At 33.5% G+C, this 21938-nt stretch overlaps 1 protein-coding gene and 1 long non-coding RNA gene across 3 annotated transcripts in view; one reads left to right on the plus strand and one right to left on the minus strand.

Moving 5' to 3' along the window:
- Nucleotides 1-14088, plus strand: part of acj6 (abnormal chemosensory protein 6) — a 71778-nt gene extending 57690 nt beyond the window's left edge. Inside the window, exons 4-9 of one of the 2 annotated variants that reach the window (XM_014238965.3) lie at nucleotides 5692-5869; nucleotides 5924-6061; nucleotides 6117-6348; nucleotides 12206-12369; nucleotides 12424-12638; nucleotides 13686-14088. In XM_014238965.3, the coding sequence (XP_014094440.3) occupies nucleotides 5692-5869; nucleotides 5924-6061; nucleotides 6117-6348; nucleotides 12206-12369; nucleotides 12424-12485 (774 nt within the window). In that variant the 3' untranslated portion in view covers nucleotides 12486-12638; nucleotides 13686-14088. The remainder of the gene's footprint in view (nucleotides 1-5691; nucleotides 5870-5923; nucleotides 6062-6116; nucleotides 6349-12205; nucleotides 12370-12423; nucleotides 12639-13685) is intronic. The other variant, XM_070109474.1, reaches the window with a different exon arrangement.
- Nucleotides 6546-16129, minus strand: LOC118682715 (uncharacterized). The gene is made up of 4 exons (XR_004978516.2): nucleotides 15915-16129; nucleotides 7101-7365; nucleotides 6791-7037; nucleotides 6546-6723 (listed from the first exon to the last, which is right to left on the minus strand). It is a non-coding gene; the product is annotated as an uncharacterized lncRNA (long non-coding RNA).
- Nucleotides 16130-21938: the final 5809 nt, after the last annotated feature.

Here is a 21938-nt window from a genome sequence, read left to right on the forward strand (position 1 = left end):
AGGATATTTAATTCCTCTCTTAAACACGCTATATATCCTTCAATATGGACAGTCATTTATAATTCCTTTGCATAAAAGTGAATTTAGATCCAACATTGAAAACTATAGAGGTATCGCAAAACTATCAGTTATATCTAAGCTTTTTGAAGCTATCATCACTGACCATATAACCTTTTCGATTTCTCCGTTAATTTTCTCATCTCAGCATGGATTTCGTAAAGGGAAATCGACTCTAACAAACTTGCTTGAATTTGTAAACCATGTATCATTGGGTTTTAAGGAACATAAGCATACGGATATTATATACACAGACTTTAGCAAAGCTTTCGATAAAGTAAACCTCTCGATTCTCATACATAAACTTGATCTACTGGGCTTTCAGCCAAGATTTCTTCAACGGGTAGGTTCCTATCTTTATAATAGAACACAACGAGTGATATTTGCGGATACACCTTCAGATACAATTAATGTTGCTTCAGGTGTTCCGCAAGGTAGTCATCTTGGCCTGATTCTGTTCTTGTTGTTTATTAACGATATCTCTTCAGTAATTGAATTCTCAAAAATTTTATTATACGCTGACGACGTAGAGCTTATTAAATCATACACTTCAACTGAGGAAAGGTGTCTGTTGCAAACAGACTTAAACAATATGGTTGCATGGTGTGATAGAAATGATTTGCCATTGAATCTGAATAAATGTAAGACGATGTGCTTTTCCTGTAGATCTGTGCACCCCTCTTCTTATGTAATAAAACACCATATTCTGGAACAAGTTTTTAACTACGTTGATTTGGGAGTTAATATGGACCCTAAGCTTAATTTTTGTCTTCATATTGACACCATGGTCTTGAAAGCAAAAGCTGTCCTCAGTTTTGTTAAACGTTGATCTAAAGAATTTAGAGATCCGTATATTACTAAAGCACTTTATACAACTTTGGTTAGACCTATATTGGAATATGGCTCTGTTGTATGGAACCCTAACTACCAAATCTATTCTGACAAGTTAGGGTCTGTTCAAAAACAATTTTTACTTTTCGCCTTAGCTCATTTCCGATGAGATTCTAGGGTAAGTCTACCTCCATACACTAGTCGTTTAAAACTTAGTAATCTACCTACACTTTCTAAAACTTTACTGTTAAAATCCTGTAGATCAAATTTTGAACTAAACGAGCCATTCCGCCGTATATGTCATGATTTTAATTCTCATTCCAGCACATTTGACTTATCTGACTCACTTTTCAAAATTAAAAAAACTTTAGTTTTCTCTTAATGAATGAAAGTGTAACAATTTATTATATTGTAACTATAAATCTTAGCTGTTGAAATTTTTGTTTCTGTAGCTGAGCAGTTTTATATCTCAACACTTAAAAAACTCTCTTGCCTTTTCTGACTCGGCTAATTCCGCACGTATGAGGATTGCGCCCCTCACGCCGGTTGGGCGGGAGGAAGGTAATCGTTGGGAGGAGGGTAACCGAATGGGGTGGTATATAAGATAGGAGGAGACGTTCTTTTCTGTACAGAAGAACTAAATGTTACTTCATCGGAAGGACGTTTACGCTTAGCAGCAGGTTTAGAGGATTCGTGAAAATCATTCAGGCACTTAAAAGATTTGAACAATTTTTCAAAATGCCTAAATTTTACAGTGAGGGTTACAAGATTTCGACCGATTTCGTTAAAGCCATTGCGTGTCTCCCTATAAACTTTAAATAGATCGATTTCAATAGATCTACAATTTAAACAGGACCAACACAATCCCTTACAGTCGAGAATATAATCTAAGATTCTACCTGTCAGTCCAGCACATTTAATATGGGCAAGCCCATCACAAAGCCAGCATGAAACGTAGCGATCTGACTCGCCTTTAATGTTACAATTGGGGAAGTTACAAGACATAATAAACAACAAGAATGAAGATCAAATAAAATAGTAAGTAGAACAAAATTTGATAGATATATAATAAATTAGTGTGTTAATAAAATAATAATAATAATAAATTCAATTAAGAACAAACGCAAAAGTAATAGCAATTTTTTTTTTTAATCAAAGTTCAAAACCAAGACAGTTTGAAAAAGCAATATAGCGAGCAGTTTTAGATGCACTGGAACAAATAAAAAGCTACACGCAACACAGATGTGAATAAAGAAGTAAATGAGATAAATAAAGAGAGAAAATAGAATGAAATAAAACAAAAAGCTGACTTGGCACCAAAAATTCGAAAGTTTAAACTTTTTAATAATGCACAAAACTTAAGAACATTTAATAATTATCTTGCATCTCAGAGTTAAATGACTAAAAATTGGTATTAAATCAGTAAAAAAAATCAATTAAACTTGAAGAATTTCGTAAAATAAAAACACAAAAGTTCACAGTCAAAAAATTACAGCTTTAGAGCTTAAAGTGTTGCCACCTTACTGATGACAGTAAACATGTTCATTCTTACGCTTCAAGATCCATCCGTAGAAAATTTCTCAAACAACTGTTAGATATTAGCTACAGAGAAGTTGCTGTACAACTACTGCATGCATAAAATTACCGACGGGTTTCCCAATCATCAACTCACAAAATACTCTCATCGACAATATATTTCCTGATGTACACACAAAATATAAAAGTGGCTGAAAGGGTAATTTTGGCAGCAAGAAATAGGGACGTCAATGGATTAAATTCAATGATACAACAGTTGTTGCCACGGAACTAGGTATCATACAAATCCAACCAACAAAGCTGTGAATTATTCAATTCAGTTTTTGAATATATTGATTGTACTGGGTATGCCACCGCACCACTTACAACTGAATAATGAGTTTCCGGTTATTTTGCTTCTTAAATTAACCCACCACGGCTTTGAAATGGCACAAGATTAGTCATTCAAAAATTTATGAAACACATTATTGAAGCCACCAGTTTGAATGGCAAGTTCCGAGGCTAAAATCCATTGCTGTCAGCAATCCTAATTATTCTTACAGACTTGCTTCATTCAATTGAAATGTACTCAATTTCTAATTATATTAGCATTCGCAATACCGATCTATAAGTCACAAAACCAAACTTTGGTTTTTGTAGCTTAGATTTGAGTATATCATACTTTTCCCTCGGAAAACCTTATGGGGCATGTTCTCGCGTGGGCAAACCTTCCAATTTGTTTGCATTTGCTAAAGACGGATGAACCAAAAATATTGTACAATCCAATACGTTAGAAAATTAATCTTTGTTTATTTTTAATTTTACTAGTAGAACTATTTCGATATATGTATGTATGTCTTTCGATTGCTTTCAATAATTGTAATTTAATAGATATTTGTTATTGTACTTTATTAAAGAATAATTTATTAATTTAAAAAAAGTATACTTTAACACCAACGTACCAAGCGCAGTCAAATAACCCCTTTTGAAAATTTACTATAAATTCGTTCATATATTATTATTTCTGTCGATCATTTGACTTTCTGTAAATTCTTATATCATTCGATTATTCAATTTCCCACTTTCCGTTTTTATCGTAGCTTATTTTTTTACCGACAAAAATTCTTTTACCTCACGTACCACGGAGGGTCATTTGAAGTTTTTATTTTTTAGAAGTTTTCCGACTATAATGTAGAATTCTTCATTGTGTAGTCTTTCAATTACATGTAGAACCTTAGTTCTAAATTCAGATACGCTTCTCAAGTGACTCTTCCAGGCGTAAGCACTTGAGTGACCCACCAACGCATAAACAACCCATCACTTCTTCCCCAATGTGTTCCGTGTAGCTAAACAAATGCAGTCGTATATTGAGAGTCGGAGAGTAAAGATCAGTGCATACAAGAAATAAAGTTCAAGCAGTTGCAATATACGACAGTTTTAGTTGCATTTTGACTATTTCTGTTACATTCGATTGGATTTGTATTTCGCTGCAACCCTGAAAATGTTAGCACGGTCACTGAGAGAGTTGGAAAGAATTCGACAAATAAGTGAAGTGAATTCAGTTGATTACGATTTAATTTCTAAGGATGATCCAGGCGAAAGTTTTTTGAAACAGAGGCGCTAAAGATTTTTCTCGGATTCTGAAAGTGATAGTGAACAGAATTTTGAAGACACAGTCACGGCTGATGATGGAACTTTTTGGCAGCGAATCTGAGAAGAGCCGGCAATCGGAAAACCATCACTTACTTTCAGAGAGAAGGAGTCGGTTGCATTTTTATAACAATGACATTTAATTTAAAATTTGAATAAAGAAAGTAGTTTTTACCAAAAAATCTGTTTATTTCATAAGGGGTAAAATGACCCCCTATGGTAAGATTAGACATAGAAAAACACCGGTACGTTTAGTGTTAATTGTCTACAACTCTTCATTCCTCTTTCAATTATAAATACGTATCTCACACATTATAATGTTGGTTATTTTTAATAACATTTCCTCAACAAATGTTTCCTAAAAATAACGTATGTACAATATATGACAAAACAACGTTTGCCGGGTCAGCTAGTTTATATATAACTCTATATCTAAAAAATTAAATTTCACTGTGTTACGCGATGTTGAAGTGGAGGGGAAAAAAGGAGATTCCATTACAGTTAATTGGAATTTCCTTTTAAGAAGATATTCTTCAACTATCGAAATATTTCTAATTCTAATTTAACGTTATAACGGAATTTATAGCTTTTTATGTACATTTATGTTTTGGGCGTCACACATAGATGACGCTAGTTTTATATTATAGTACTAACCTTCAAAAGATAGCTGTTAAAATTTCATGACATCCTATTCATTAGTTTGCGAGTTATTGTGCTAAGAGTGACACTACTTTTTTTGTTTAAAAAACAATTAATGATAAACAGTTTCGTGTTTTAATTTTACACCGCTTCTTGATGGGAAAAATACCGTTCAAGCGAAGCAATTGTTTGAAAAGTGTTATGGAGATTATGGTCGTCGAGACACCCATGATACAAAACACAGTGTTCGTCCATATTCATCGACTGTCTTGAGAAGGGAAAAACCATCAATATACCGTTATTGGAACGTTTGAAATCCGAAACTGTAAAAAACCGGCCGCATAAGACAAAGAAAAAAATTTTGTTTCATCAAGATAACGCACTGTGTCTCAAGTCAATCAAAATAATGACAAAAATGCATCAATTGCATTTTGAATTACTGCCGCATCCACCTTATTCTCCACATTTGGCTCAGCCCAGCGACTATTGGCAGACCTCAAAAATATACTCGCCGGTAAAAAATTTCGCTCGAATGAAGAGGTTATTACTGAAACTGAGGCAAAAGACAAATCGTTCTACAAAAGTGGTATTGTAATGTTAAAGCAACATGGGAATGATTGTGTTGCTCTTGATGGAGATTATATTGATGAATAAAGCCAATTTTGAACAAAAAAAAAACTTGTTTTCTTTGTTAGACCCGCTACTTTTCAGCCCATATGTTAAATAAACTTGGACTTATCTAAAACTATGGTAAGCTAGCAAAAACTGGCACTGTCCACACATTTAGGAAAAACAGAAAATGTACATATGTAACTACATAGTACGCTAAATAATACATTATGCCGACTTATCCGACAGTTAAAAATTAATATATTAATATATTTCGTCCGTTTTTAGGATATTGATTTCATTAACGTTTAAATATTGTAAAAGGATTTAACATTTAAAAATAGCTATTAATGTTGATATTTGTGTGAATAAATAATTTTACTTTTTCAGATGCATCATACGATGGATCAGTTGGATATGTTGGACCCAACGGGGCCAATGACGACGTTAGCGCCCATGTCAGACACATCATTAACACCGACCCATCAGCATTTACATGGATCGTATCATAGTATGAACCATATGATGAGTCATCACCACCCTGGCGCTTTAAGTGGGCATTCTACAAGTAATTCGTGAATTTATAAGTTCGACGTATCAACTTTAAGTTTTATATTTTTAGATCATGGACATTCTGCAGTACATCATCCTGTTATATCTGCAGCGGTGGCTGCGGCTGGACTTCATCCCGACACTGACACGGATCCTAGGGAATTAGAAGCATTCGCAGAAAGATTTAAACAACGACGAATAAAGTTAGGTAATGGCTGCTTAAATTCTGCTGCTAACATCAACTCAACCCTATTTTGCTGTAGGCGTTACGCAGGCTGATGTAGGTAAAGCTTTAGCAAATCTAAAATTACCGGGAGTTGGGGCGCTTTCTCAAAGTACAATTTGCCGATTCGAAAGTCTTACATTGTCACACAACAATATGATTGCATTGAAACCAATCCTACAGGCGTGGTTGGAAGAAGCGGAGGCGCAAGCGAAAAACAAACGAAGGGATCCAGACGCCCCCAGTGTACTTCCAGCTGGTGAAAAGAAAAGGTAGACAACGTTTTGGTTAATGGAAACATTACATTCTTACTGACATGAAATATAAATCAACAACTCTGTACATTAGGTTAGTGCCTTAACGCCAAATAGTCACGCGTACACTAAGTTTCTTGTATGTTATTTCCATAAATGTACATACGTTTGAATGGGGGTATTAAATCGAATAAGTGAATATAACAGTACAGAAATCTCCCTACAAATATTTTTTTATTTTGGCAAACGGTTTCAGCGCAATATATTCATTATACACTTGATTCTTTTTGCACGGTTAACTGGGACAGTAAATTACTCGTGCAAACAAAAAAAAAAAACTGTGTAAAAACATCAAATTTTCATATAAAACTCACTATTAGGACCTATTTTAACCTGTGCAAAAAAAGAAAAACCTGTTAAAAAAAAATCAAATTTTACATGTAATTCTATATATTCGTACAGTGTTGTCATTAATGACGTCGTATTTAGAGGAAGAAACGTTAACATCACATTTTCATGAAGAATATTTGGATGACCAGGAGCGTTGTCGATGATCAGCAAAACTTTGAAGTCAAGTTGTTTTGAACGCAGATACTCTCGCACGTCAGGCACAAAATAATTTAAGAACCAGTCCTTGAAAAGAGAAGCTGTGACCCGAACCTTTTTATTTGTAATCCAATGCAGCGGAAACTTGGTTTTGTTGATACCTGATGAACGAATTATCGAATTAAAATACATACCAGTGTTTAAAACCAAACATTCAAACTGACCTTTTAAAGCCCTAGGGTTAAGATTTTTGTAAGCAAGAGAAGGCTTCAACTGGCGGCTGAAACCGCCTTTCTTATTGCGCTTTCATTTTTTCTGATAGTGTGAATGGTTGCTTCATTTATTTGATTACGTTTAAAAATGGTGCAACCCTTTTGAAGGCTTTCAAATCATCTAAAATTTTTATTTTTTCATTTAAATTTAATTTATATCGCTTGGCCGCCATGTCGCTGTGTTTTGTTTTGACACACCCCGATACGATAACATGTTCTAAAATGAAGCATAGCTGTATATATGTGTGAAATTTGGTTTTATTGCAAAAAAAAGTATATACACTTGTCATAAAAAGTCTGCATACACTAATATCTTGTTTTTTTTTGTTAAAAAATATCTTTTATATAAAAATTTTTAGAGCATTATCATATTAAGTGCTCTATTACTAGTCTATTGCATAATCCCATAGCATTTAAAGCAATTCAAATCTGACAACATAGTTTTATAGATAAATTTACAAAGAAAAGTAATTTGGCAACGCAGAAAAAGTCTGAATTTTGTTATTAAATTAAAAATGTCGAATCTCGCCTAAAAGAAAAAAGCCTTTCTGAAAGCGAAATAATGGTCAAACTTTACGACCCTGAAATCGGTCGAATTGTTGGGAGAAGACTTTCTTTTATACAAAGCGTAATAAAAAAAGTACAAACATACTGACGTTTTGATCTCGGCACGTGAAACTCATAACGTTTTGCAAAGTGTGAAGAAAAACCTGCATCCAAAATGTTAAGAAATTTTTTAGGAAATCCCTCTGCACTGACACCATTCGCAAAATTAAAAAATAAACAGGCTTTTATGGTCAAGTCGCACACAAGAACCGGGTCATATCGCCAGTCAATAGGTATGTGCATAATGTTGTCGTCAAAGAGCACTTAAATTCCCGATGAGAGCATGTTTTGCGTCTTTGGAATCAAGGGGCGTAAGATTTTATGACGAAAAACGGGCGCACCACCATGGTTAAATATGCATACCTTAATATTTTAAAAATAAATTTGAAGCAAAGAGCGGTAGAACTGGGTCTTGGAAGTGACTCCTATTTTCTACAGTATAATGACCCGAAGCATACAGCAGACATAGTTAAGCTTTAGTTACTCTACAACATTCCTAAGCAGCTTCAAACACCACCAGAATGCTAAATAGCGCTCATGAGATTCACTTCTACGTAAAATCCGCCAACACACAATTACCTCAAAGAATATGCTCAAGGATCTGCCGCACGAGAAATAGGCTCACATTCCTTAAAATCCAAAGCGGAAATGTTAAAATGTTGGGGATATCCAACTTCCTATTGAATTTTGAGAAGAACTCGTAGGAAGAATAACTTTATTCGACTTATGTACCTTTTTCTAATGAATTTTCTATTCGTCCCTATGTTTTGTTTTGTTAATATGTTACTGTCGACTATTTAATCACTTTTATTTCCATAAAATTATTTATTGAATGTTATTTAAAGAATATCAAATACATTTTTTAACACGCTTCTATATTAGCTTGGTTTGTATGTATGTATACATATATGTAATGGAATCTGAGAGCTCAATTTTTACCGGACTCTGATCAACTTGAAACTTTGCACACGTGTCAAGGACCGATGACAATGTAAAAATTGATAACAGTTTCCCATTACCCTTGTTGTATAACGCTTTTATAAGCTTCACGTGTGCCTTTTTTCCGTGGCACTGAAACTGAATAGTATTGAGAAATCAGCCAACAGTTTTATAGGCACTGCAAAAAAACACATAAACAAACAAGTAAGGAAAAGCTAAGTTCGGATGTAACCGAACATTTTATACTCTCACAAAGTCAAATGGTATACTCGTTTTAGATTTCTTTGTAAATCTTGCCGCCGCTTTGTTCTATGTTGACCGATATTTTCGGTAAAAAGTCCACTATAAGCACTGGGGTCCACATATTCAGTACCTAGGGGCTTGAACAGTTTTGGTTCAATTTAGAGAATTTTTGGTCACAAGGTGGCATATTTTAAACGTATTATTCACGCAAAGTTTAACGCCGACATAATCATGGGTTTCACCTTAAAGTGGGCGGTGCCACGCCTACTGCCTAATTACGAACGCGGTTCCTATAGAGTCATCTTATACCATCCTAGAGATAAAATTTAATATCTCTGACTTGTTTAGTGCTTGATTTATCGCGCTTTTAGTAGTTTTTAACAGTACCGTTATATGGGGAGTGGGAGGGGTTGTCACCCGATTTCACCCATTTTCACACCGTCGATATAGATGCTAAAAACCTTTGTTCCCAGTGAATTTTCTTATTATAGCTTCCGTGGTATAGGAGATATGTACATAAAACTTATAAGGGGGCGGGACCGCCCATATCTTGGGATCTGCTTAACCGATTTCAACCAAATTCGGTACATAATATTCTTCTCATATTTCTATGTTATAGTACGAAAATGGGCGAAATCGGATTACAACCAGGCCTATTTCCCATATAACATAATTTTAAATTCCATCTGATACATCTCAATACAAATCAAGCAAACATGATTATATCGGGGTAAAACTTTGCGTGAATAATGCGTTTAAAGTATGCCACCTTATGACCAAAAATTCTCTTAATTGAACCAAAACTGTTCAAGCCCCTAGGTACTGAATATGTGGTACTGAATATGTGCCTATAGTTGACTTTTTACCGAAAACATCTATCAACATAGAACAAGGCGGCAAGATCCACAAAGAAATCTAAAACGTATATAAAACGAGTATAAAATGTTCGGTTACATCCGAACTTAGCCCTTCCTTACTTGTTTAAACTTTTTTATTTATGGAAAATATATAAGGTTATTTTTTCCAACAATTTATTTTTGTTGGTACCTTGTACGCTGACTTTTTCTGCCCAGTGTAATTAAAATGATTAATATGTGCAAAAAAGTAAAACCGTGTAAAAAATGTAACTAGGAAGTGTACAACAAAACGTTTTACAAAATCCCGTGCAAAAAGAAGATCAAGTGTATAGCATATAAATATACATATGTACAGAAAACTAATAAGTTTGTATCGTTTTGAAGAAAATCCTGTTTTGAAAAAATTCTATTTATTATTTTTCTTAAAGTAATCCGATTCTATAGACCAGAAAAAAGTGTCTGATGACTAAGTTATAGGAAGTCCTAATAGACTCCGGATTTAAATAATAAAACCAAGTTGTATCTATTGTTAAATATTCGTCCAAACATTCGGGTTTACTATTATGATTTAACGGCTTCACTTCTTAGTTTCGGTTGTAAGGTCTGACGGATTCCACTTTGCACATTTTGGTTTCATGATCATAACATCCAACACATTACTTTGATATATTTATTGATAATATAACATAATTTATCCCCTGCGTTCATCGTCTTTGGTGCTTATATGACCTGTATGAAATTAAGAATCCCGTAAAACACTCAACAAGTTCTTTTACTAAAATAAGAGTGTTTCACTAATATACGAGATTCACTTTTTATCCAGTGTCTTAAAATACCAACACTTGCGTTACTCAAATAGCTCCCAACGACACGAAACGTAGGATATTTTAGTTCAAGTCTTTTGAGGGTGTGGTCTAATAATACGATAGCTGCTTTGTATAATAGAGAAAATATTTTTTGATCGTCATCAATCACGTCCCCACGTAAGTAATTTGTAGAGTGATTAATAGCTTAATAGCCTTTTCGCACAGGTAAATTAATTTAGTACATTAAAATTATAATTGAGACACCAGTTTTTGCCTTTCACACAGCCGCTGTTATAATCTTTTTTTTTGCTTGTTAAAAGAAGTTGGTAAAATGGAAAACAATTAGCATTTGAATGTGTTTTGTAATATTCAACTGTTGCAGTCCGTGCAATTTAATTTCGATTGCGCACTGGCTTTATATAAAAAAGGAAAAGACGAAACTTTTTAATACTACAACATTTGCGAAAACACCTTTCTTATTGGGTTATTGCAGGGAAACGCTAATCAAAATTAATCAGTTTATTGATATTTAATCAATAAACACAGCCAGATACAACCCACAGAGTTGCATTCCAGTATCAACTCGATTTTTATTCGATTAAGAATTAATGTAGTAAAACAAAATTAGTTTTTGTATGGTAAATTGATCTAAATTAGTGCTTTAATTTAGCCAAGGTCTTTTAATTTGATCAATTAACTGCAATGCGAAAAGGCTATAAAGGTAAAGGTTGTTAAACTTTGTTGGGGAATAGTGTACCTTTTATAAAACTTTTTAAGGCTGGAAAATTAAAGTGGCTAAAAAAACAAGCATGTAAGATCTGTGTTCGGTTGATATCAACCATTATAAATGCATCCCAAAACCAAAAGCGTGATTATCAGGGCCATTCAATATAAAACCACATTCTACGTAAATATTATAAATGAACAGATAGAGTTCATTCCAGAATATATACTTGTATATATCACAATGAAAACTATCAGGTATTAATTTAATAGTGTAAGCTTTGGAAGATTTTCGCACTCTGCCAATTTGAATAATTTGTATAGGCGGCTTTCACTATTGCTAGTATTAATTATTATTTTTTTTTTGTGTAAGCAAAAAATCTGTATACCCATTTTGGCTAAAAGACATATTTAGTAGTTTGTAGTCTATGATTACATATGTATATGTAAGTAATTCTTCTTAGAACCTTTATTAAAACTTTTATGTTAAATGCAATTCTTTTTGAGCAATGGAAAGAAATCTATTTATTCTATAGTAAATATACAAACATATTTGTACTATTATAAGGAAATTAATAAATGTTTTAAAACCCAATACATAAAACTATTAAGTATCTATACAAGCATACATATGTATATAGGGTGCCCATCTGTTATGAAACCTCTAATATTTTATATTTTATTTCAACCATCACTTAAAGCTGTAATTAATTTGTTAAATAAAATATTGTGTTCACTTGAGAAATGGGCTTTTCAGTATGGATTACAAGGCATTTTAACGAATCCCCCTGTGGGCACCCTGTATACGACATCCTTACATTGGCAAGAAAAGCATGAAAGTAACCACTTTGTAACAGTAATCTATATCGAGTCTTTTTTCAAGAAAAAGGACTTCCATTGCGGCGCCTGAAAAACGTTCCCTGGAAGCGTACTTTGCCGTTCAACCGAGGCCTTCTGGTGAGAAAATTGCTGCTATCGCTGAGAAATTGGACTTGAAGAAAAACGTGGTGCGTGTCTGGTTCTGCAATCAAAGGCAAAAACAAAAACGTATGAAATTTGCAGCACAACACTGACAAACAAATAATACAGCCACACAATTAGGTATAGTTAGTAGTGTTACTCCATCAATGACTGGGCATGGATCAGCGGGATTCGGATACTGATAGTCGTTTTTTTCTGGAGACTTTTACCTGTAGCTCTGCCACAACACATAGCCATGATACATATTCTTGGAGAAGAAAAATTGTAATCAACGAGCGCAATTTTGACCAATCATTAAAAAACTTAACAGGGTTAATTAAATTCTTTTATTGAAGGTAAGAACAAAAATCACTTACAATAACAAATTACACAATCAAAAACTGCTTTATTGAGGTAGTATTTACATTTTGTGCCAACTGTGAAATCAAATTATGAAACAATTATCAATCGACTTGTGAAAAAATGTAAGTTATGCAAAAATTAGCCGAGCAACATTCAGATAAAATCACAGGATTTTTAAACACACTATTTTTACTACGCTCCAAACAGAATTGATGGATCTTGCACGCGATGCAATATGGATGTACAACACCTCCGCAAAAAAAAAAATTACTATAATACTAAAATTTTTGGAGTAAAAAAAAGATAACGTACATAAAATGTGTCTTCATATGCAAAAATCGGAAAAAGATAAATTTAATGTCCGTTGATTATATCAAACCAATTCAGATTTCAAAAGCAAATTACGTTCTATGTTTAGGATATTTCCTAAACTAGTGTATCAACCAATTACTTTGCTTCCTAAATTTGTGAGTAATGTATCGGTTTTTTGTTGTTTAGTGACACTTACAAATTACATAGTGTATCAGTAAAAAATGTCAAATTACACTTATAGTTGGCTTAATATAATATATAAACTTGGTTATATAGAAAATTTTAGTACTCTAGTAATGAAGTAATTTTACTAACTTATACATTTGTTTTAAATCAAAAATAAAGAATTTAATATTGATGACGGTTTAAGCCCAGAACCAACATTTTGTGAAGATAATATGAAAATTAAATCCATATTTTATCCAAAATTCGTGTTAAATAGTGTGTATAGAGTGGACAAATAAGTTAACAATTTCCTAACATAATATTTGAGAGGATATTCACCTTTGAAGAGGAATCGAAATACAGTTTTAAGTTCCCCATACCTTCATACTTATCCGCTCTGTTGTTTCGTAATAACAGTTAAAATTCAGGCAATTATTAAAAACAGTCTGTTTTAAATAATTTGCACATATACAAACATTTGTATTTGAACATAAACATATTTATTCGAGTATTCTCGGCAAATAATCATAAGTTCTTCAAATATTTAAATTTTCTTGTTCCAGAATCTATATTTTCGAGATGTATCCCGTAAAATTTAAGGACGGTACTTTACCAAACCATAGATCCTGTGGATAATTGACGTGGTTCTTATGCTTCCTTTAAAGTAATTCATTAATAGAAATACATAATACGCAACGAATTTAATTGTTGCCAAACATTTAGGTGTACATAGATAAGTAGTTTTGTATTTACGTAGCATGAAATTGAATAAACAAATTGTAAAGTGTCGAAAGTTATTGTAAATATATATAGATACACACGTGCATATATAACTAAGGTCATAATTAATTATGTATATGAAAATTTATTTTGAATACACATTGAAATTTTTAATTTCGAACATTAACAACATCAAATAATTGTAGTGTTCTACTTTGATAGCAAGATTTGAAAGAAATAAAAATCACAAGAACTTGTATAAATAATTTTTTTTTATTTATATATGAATGCTTACAGACCCATCCTCGCGTTGCTGCGACGAAAGTATAAGTAAAATTATATTGTGGTAAACTACTCAACACATTGAAAATATTCTTTACAAATAAAAACTAAAACGTTGTCATCGATATAAGAATCCACTGCGTTGGGATTTGAACTTAAGGTTGAAATTTGATAATAACTAATCGACATTTTTATAGAGCTAAAAGAATAGCTAACTGCAACCGTCTGAATCGAATCGTAAATTATAAAGATTTCACTGGAATAGGTGGTAACAGAACCATTTTTCATTTAAACTTTCCAGTCAAAATGTTTGCTCCAATAACACTGGTTAACACTGTTTTTGTGACATGAACTTTGTGATGATTTTTGTTTATGTTGGTGTACCCTAATTAACAGTATATCATAATTTTATTACAATCACGTCCAGATTTTGTGTGACAGCTACATATTTATTTCTGATCTCATACACGTGTGTTTTTTAAATAACCTCATTTATGCGACTGTATAAGTACTGCATTGGACTAACTTACATCATATCCACGTTTGTTACATCGCAAACATGCCACGAAAGTCTTCTAACGACCCGGACAGTTTTTGTTACGTGTGGGTATATTAACATTTAAATTTCAGCGTCGTCATTAATTGAACAGTACTATTTAGACAATTTTGGATAACCTGTGTGAGACTGCTATTAGGTTGGACTAAACAAGAACCCAAGCAAAAAATATTAGAACCAAGTCCAAACACTCTACCCAGTATCCAAACTTGTCTTCAGCCAACAGACCTATACTACATAGTGCCGAACAGTGTGTGCTGCTTAGGATTCTGAATTTGTTTATCTGAAAGAGAAATGCTGCTGAAACTCGGCGAAGCAAAAATTAAAGAGGGAATATTTGTAGGTGCTGAAATAGTGCAACTGATAAAAGATAAGAGATTTGAAGAAAAATTGAAATATCAGGAAAAACTCGCCTGGAAATTTTTGTGTGAACGTTGTCCAAATATTTCTATTAAATCTATGTGTTGTGAGTGACGAACAAGACGAGAGGTTCCATCAGGACATTTCTTATATGGAGAAGCGCTAGCAAGGGAAATGGAGCGTCGGAATGCTAGCAGATTATTGTTGGAGACTTGAAAAAGACCTTCCAGAAACCAAATATTCACAAAAGTCATAAACATTTTTCTTTATCAAGCAATAATTTCTCAAAATGTAGCTAATGTTTGCACTTTTTAAAAAACTATATGTTTTAATGTCACAAGAAAACCTGACGTGTCAATTTTTTTTCATTCACATAATATTGTTTATTGACCCTAGTTCATTTAAAATGTGATATGAGTTTTCATGTGACAAAAGAAGTTTAAAATTTGTTAAGTAGTGTAATATTTTCAGTGATCTTTTTTATAACCATAAAAGTGGATTCAAATTTCGTAGGCGAAACAATCTTTAACCGAAAATTACGTGGTGACGTTCCGGGTATATCTAGAGATTTTAGAAATTCAATTGGAAAATTTACACTTTCATTTTCATCAAAAACTGTAGCGATTGATTTAAAAAACATCAAATCTCCTGACAAAAATTGCTTTATCTGGGAAATAATTTCGTCAACATCTTCATTTTCCCCATTAATAGATCCAATAAATTCAAGTAATTATTTAGTTTGTCCGGGAAAATACTTTAATATTAATTTATGTATTATTGCGAGAACAATAGTGCAGAAATTTTCTGGGTGTTTAATGTATTTGATCACTTTGCAATTGTCAAATACACAAAATGTTTATGTTTACTCACTCACACAAATTCCTTAGTTAGAAAAAAATGAGTTTGGTTGATAATATACGCATGTTCAAAGTAAAACCCCGAATTAGTTTTTTTACAGGTTGTCGTCATTATCATCACTGTTGTACTTGTATTAAAGTGACTTGACACAATCATAAAGCGAATATTTATGATCAATTGAAGAATGCCATAAAAAGTAGGCAAGAAATGACCGACAAGGTCTGCCGGAAATCCCCAGACTGTGGTCCGAAAAGTTTATCGATGCCGATAAATATCCTGCACTGTTCTGTCATCTCATCCCAAATCATAATTAAAATTTTTTCGCAGCACTGCAGCTTACGAAATTTGGCATGAGTTATTATTTAAGCCAACAATGTATTCTCCGAAGAAATCAGAAAATCAGATCAGAGACCTATATCATATAGCTGTAATACAAACAATCGGAATCGAGTGCTTGTATGGGAAACTTTTTTATTTGACGAGGTATCTTCACGAAATTAGGCATGAGTTATTTTCTAAGGCAACAATGTATTTTCCGAAGAAATCAGAAATTTAGATCAGATCTCTATATCATATAGCTGACATGCAAATTGAGCGATCGGATTCAAGTTATTATTATACCTATATATATTATTGCTTCGGGGCAACTATAGTTAAGGTTTTTTCTATTCGATTCTAAGTTATTGATTTTTTCATTCAATAAATAAGGTACACCAATTTCGAATTTTTAATGTAGCTAGTAAAAACTGTATCAATCGTACTACTATATTTTGTAGATGGTATATTTCTTTAATTTTTAATTTCAAGGTTAAAAACTTCCCAAAGAAGTGGAGCAGATTCCAATTTATTAAAATCTGTAGTGAAATCACCAGCTAGCAGGCATTCGCGAGTATATTTCTTGAGAACGAAAAATTTGTACCTGTTTCACCTTAAACTAATCCAGATAGGTATATATGTATGTACATTTCTATGTCACAGAGCGTAAATGGAAGAAATCGGACAACAACCACGCCTCGTCCCATATACAATATAACACAATTTCTAATTGCTTTTGTTTTTTTCACTTTCGAGTATACGAATAAAGCACAGATGTATGTACCGGGATAAAACTTTTCACGAATAGAGCCTTTAAGCCACAGTATTACCAAAAAGTGTTAATATCGGACTAAAATTATTCAAGCTCCCACCTACCGGATATGTGGACCCTTCCTATTTGTTACTATTTCAAACTTTTTTCTGAAACCATAGGTAAATCGGTGAAGTATATTATTGAAATTCGTTAAAAATTCTTTCTGATAATAGTATGTCCGTATGTCAAAAAAGGTTTGAAGTGAATCAAAAGTTCCATTAGCTATAGTCACGTCTTCCAGTTTCGTGAAGAATAAGTCCTTCTCAACTTCACTAGCATCATCGGTAGGCGCCTATGCTGATATTAACGTTAGGTTGTTAAAAGGCTCTTTGCAGCGCAGTTTAAGTAATCTGTCGTTCATTGGCTCGAATCCTAGCATCTTATATCTTACTTTAACGCTATTCCAGAAACAGTTTCGATTTTGCTGTACCACCTAAGTTGTATACATTTTTCCGAATCGGAAGACACTGTAGTGGGCGCTCGTGGTATCTAATTCTGCTGAAAAGACCTCCCACTCGATAATCTAGTTTAGACCCATCCGTATAGATGCTTATCCCTGTGTCCCTGTCCACCTCGCCCCTTTCCAACTCTTCTATGAAAGGGAAGTCAATATTGGGGACCGAATTCAAGTTTAATTCTATAGAATTTCATAAATCCGTAGTATTGGGTAGAAAGGGAAACTTGCTAAGAACCATAGAATGCCCCTTATTATCCAGAGAAGTGGAGATAACACGCATACTTGAGGTGTACCTCTTTGAACAGATCTGCATATCGTTGAAACTTCCAGCGTTCAAATTATTGATCTGCCTAAGAGCAAATGTTCAATCAAGCTCACCCGGTATGGCCTTAGGCTGGATGTTAGTAAAAGCGCTTTCTAACTATGTCAAGGAACGCTAGGAGGGCGTATGATTCTTTTACCTCCAAAGATTTTTTAATATCAGCTACATGGTACTGTCTCTGTGGATTTTCCTTAAGAATACGCATGTTACCAAACTGGGGTTTTTCTGGGGTTAATTTGTTCCTTAGGTGTATATATATTAAGGTTCCCAATGTTTAAAGAATGAATGAGAAAGACTAATTGGCCTGAATACCTTTGGACTTGTATGAGAGCTTTTACCCGCCTTTGGTAAATATATTACTTTAACTTTCTTCATAACGAGGAAATATAGTATAACTGCAACGCCCCTTTAAGAATGGTTGCTAACCAGACTTTTATGTAGCTCTGGAACCGCTGTAATTGAGACGGTAATATACCGTCAGGTCTCGGCGATTTGAAGTGCTGGAAACTGCTTATCGTCCAATATACATTTCCCACGGAAACTATATTTACAGGTATGGAATATACCTCTACTGCACTGTATTGTGCGTACTCCACTGTATGATTTTAAGAACTGCCCGGGAAGTGAGTATCCAATAGTAGGCCTTAAGACTTTTCACAGTATACCGCCCAGCTGTGGTATGGCTTCCGAAGGTACCCAATGTTGAGCACCGACTGTGTTATTATTGTCATTCGATATTAAAAATTATTTAATGGTACATTACCATTGTAGCTTCCCATAGCACTAAAGAATATACCATAAATACAATATAATAAATAATAATTGATATAAATAACAAGTAAGGAATGGCTAAGTTTGGGTGTAACCGGACATGTTATACTCTAGCAACTTGCAAAGATTAAAGTAAAGGAAATACCTCATGTGTTGACAAAAAGAAATAAATTAACGGTCATACGAAATAGTAAATGGATTACATTATATATTATAGACTCAATAAGTTTTATTACTACATATTGCTTCGTGACCAAAATGTTTTTATTTAAATCAACCTAGCTGACTCAAATGATATATACCTATGTTATAAAAACTGAATAACAAAAGGCTAAATTTAACACACGGGGAATATGAGGAAAGAGTGATTGCATTAACTTTTGGCATTACTCAAGTACATGTACTCGAGAACAGAAGATGTTTCCTCGCAATTTAATGAAGTTAACCCGAAATATTTAGGATAAAGACTGGAATAACGAAAAATATGATAGATATGGACTATATTAATATAAGCTGGAGTAATTCGTGAACCGATTTTACACATTTTCGGCATATAACCATATTATATACAGTATTATACGTACACCTAATTTTGCTAAGATATCTTACATACACATATTGACCAATATACCGGCCCATCTTACTGGTAATCGAGTTTTCTTTTCTGACAAAAATTTTGCATTTATTCTGATCTCTATGCTCGGACTGTCAAATTTGCGTGTTCTTTTTTAATACTTTTTTCAGGTTCGTTTGATAGGAAAAATGTTGCCTTCTAACCAGAAAAAAGTGCAGCATTTCCCGCCCTTCGGATGTTTATTTATCGTTTTTGATAATTATGTTTTTTAATAAACTTTTTCTACAAAATATTTTGAATCAATCAATATTGTTGAGCTCAATACTGAAAATTCCGAATGAGTTAGTTGCAGGGACCGAAAATAATGGCTATTGTTCGATTTTTAAATAAATCAATCACTTTAAATCGACATACAAAAACAGATGACGTAATGTTAATCCTTTTTAGCCGATCTCAGCATTTCGGTGATGATTTTTTAATTTCGGATTTTTATAACTTTTTTATTAATAATTATTAATTTTGATTGATTTTTTAATAAATCATATAAAACCATTATTTTTGAGCAAAAAAAGTAACAATCACAAACAATCATGATTATTTTTTAATTTTTTCGCTCAAAAATAATGATTTACCATTTATTATAATAATAATCAAAATTAATCATTATCGGTGAAGTAAATAAGACTCAATATGTAATTATTATTCCGTGACGTATAATGATTACGGTCTCTGGTTAGTGTCCATTTTTTGTTCTTTTGTTATTTTAAAAATGGAACATTTTTACAAAGTTTAATGGAGCATTTATATATTCTTCGTGAGAAAAACTGTCAATTATCTTCTCTCTAATAGCTAGCAGCTACCAGCAGTTAAGATACGAACCTATTGGCTAGATGAGTTACGCCTCCCCCCTGCACACACGCCACTGCGCGTCAACACACCACATAAACACGATCCACAACAAGACATCACAACACTCAGACCACCCACACATACACATCACATCACACCACAACCCAACACTCAAAAGGGACTAACAGAGGACCAGATGGTCTCTTTTTCGTTAGCGAATCGAATCGACCAGACGTACGCAAGTTTCCGCCCGTGTTTTTTCAACAAGCCTTTCATTAGCCGTATCCGTTTTTAATTTTTTAATTAAATTGGTGCAAATAAGTGCAAAAGGTGAGTGCGCAAGCGAAACAATTATTTATTGGTCCTTGGAGCCATAGTGAGCGGCACTATGGAGTGAAAAAAAACAAATAAATTATTATATATTTGATGACTTATGTGAGAAACAAACACATATAGTGCTGTGCAGTGCAGTAACACAAACATATATACTTATACAAAAAAAAGAGTAACAAAACAATAAAAAAAAAGCAAGGAAGGGCTAAGTTCGGATGTAACCGAACATTTTATACTCTCGCAAAGTCAAATGGTATACTCGTTTGAGATTTCTTTGTGGAATGGCTGATATTTTCGGTAGAAGGTCAACTATAGGCACTGGGGTCCACATATTTAGTACTTAGGGGTTTGAACAGTTTTGGTTCGATTTAGACAATTTTTGGTCACAAGGTGGCATACTTTAAACGTATTATTCACGCAAAGTTTTACCCCGATATAATCATTGTTGCTTGATATGCATAGTGGAAAGTGAAAGAATCATATGGAATTGAAAATGGTGTTAGATGGGAAATAGGCCTGGTTGTAGTCTGATTTCGCCCATTTTCGCACTAACCCTTAGAAATATGAAAATAACGTAATGTACCGAGTTTTGTTGAAATTGGTGAAGCAGATCTCAAGATATGGGTTTTCTTCTAAAAGTGGGCGGTGCCACGCCCACTGACTAATTTTGAACGCGGCTCCTATAAAGTCATCTCATACCATCCCAGAGATAAAATTTAATGTCTCTGGCGTGTTTAGGGCTTGATTTATCGCGCTTTTAGTAGTTTTTAACAGTACCGTTATATGGGGAGTGGGCGGAGTTGCCACCCGATTTCAACTATTTTCACACTGTTCGTAGAGGTTCTAAACAAATTTGCTTCCAGTGAATTTTGTTATTATAGCATTAGCGGTTTAGGAGATATGCACATTAAACCTATTAGAGGCGGGACCACGCCCACTTTAAAAAAAAATTATTTTAACTGCAGATGCCTCTTCGCAATGTAATCCTGTGTACCACATAACAGTCTTATATCTTATAGCGGAGCTTAGTTATGGCAATTTATTTGTTTTTGATTAACGGCGTTTTGTGGGCGTGGCAGTGGTCCGATTACGCCCATCTGCAATATTAACCGTCTCACGGTACCAAGAAACATGTAAAGATATCTCAATTTTTACTCAAGTTACAGCTTGCACGGACGGACAGACGGACGGACGGACAGACAGTCACCCGGATTTTAACTCGTCTCTTTATCCTGATCATTTATATATATATATAACCCTATATCTGACTCGATTAGTTTTAGGTGATACAAACAACCGTTAGATGAACAAAACTATTATACTCTGTAGCAACAGGTTGCGAGAGTATAAAAGTTATATATATATATATGTATATATACATAAGATAGAAGTGCTGTGAAGTAAAGTGACACAAACATATATACATAACAAAAAAAAAAAAAGAAGAAAAACCAACAACGTGCGGCAATAACAAAAAAGAGCGGTTAAAAAACTGTTTCTATATTTCGGTTAATTTTCCGGTAAAAACCGAAATACCGCTAACAGATAAAACAGTTTGGTAAAAAATATATATCCAACGAACTCTTGAATGCATTTTCTTGTGCA

This window comes from Bactrocera oleae, chromosome 5 (assembly GCF_042242935.1).
Source record: "Bactrocera oleae isolate idBacOlea1 chromosome 5, idBacOlea1, whole genome shotgun sequence".
Classification (NCBI taxonomy): domain Eukaryota; kingdom Metazoa; phylum Arthropoda; class Insecta; order Diptera; family Tephritidae; genus Bactrocera; species Bactrocera oleae.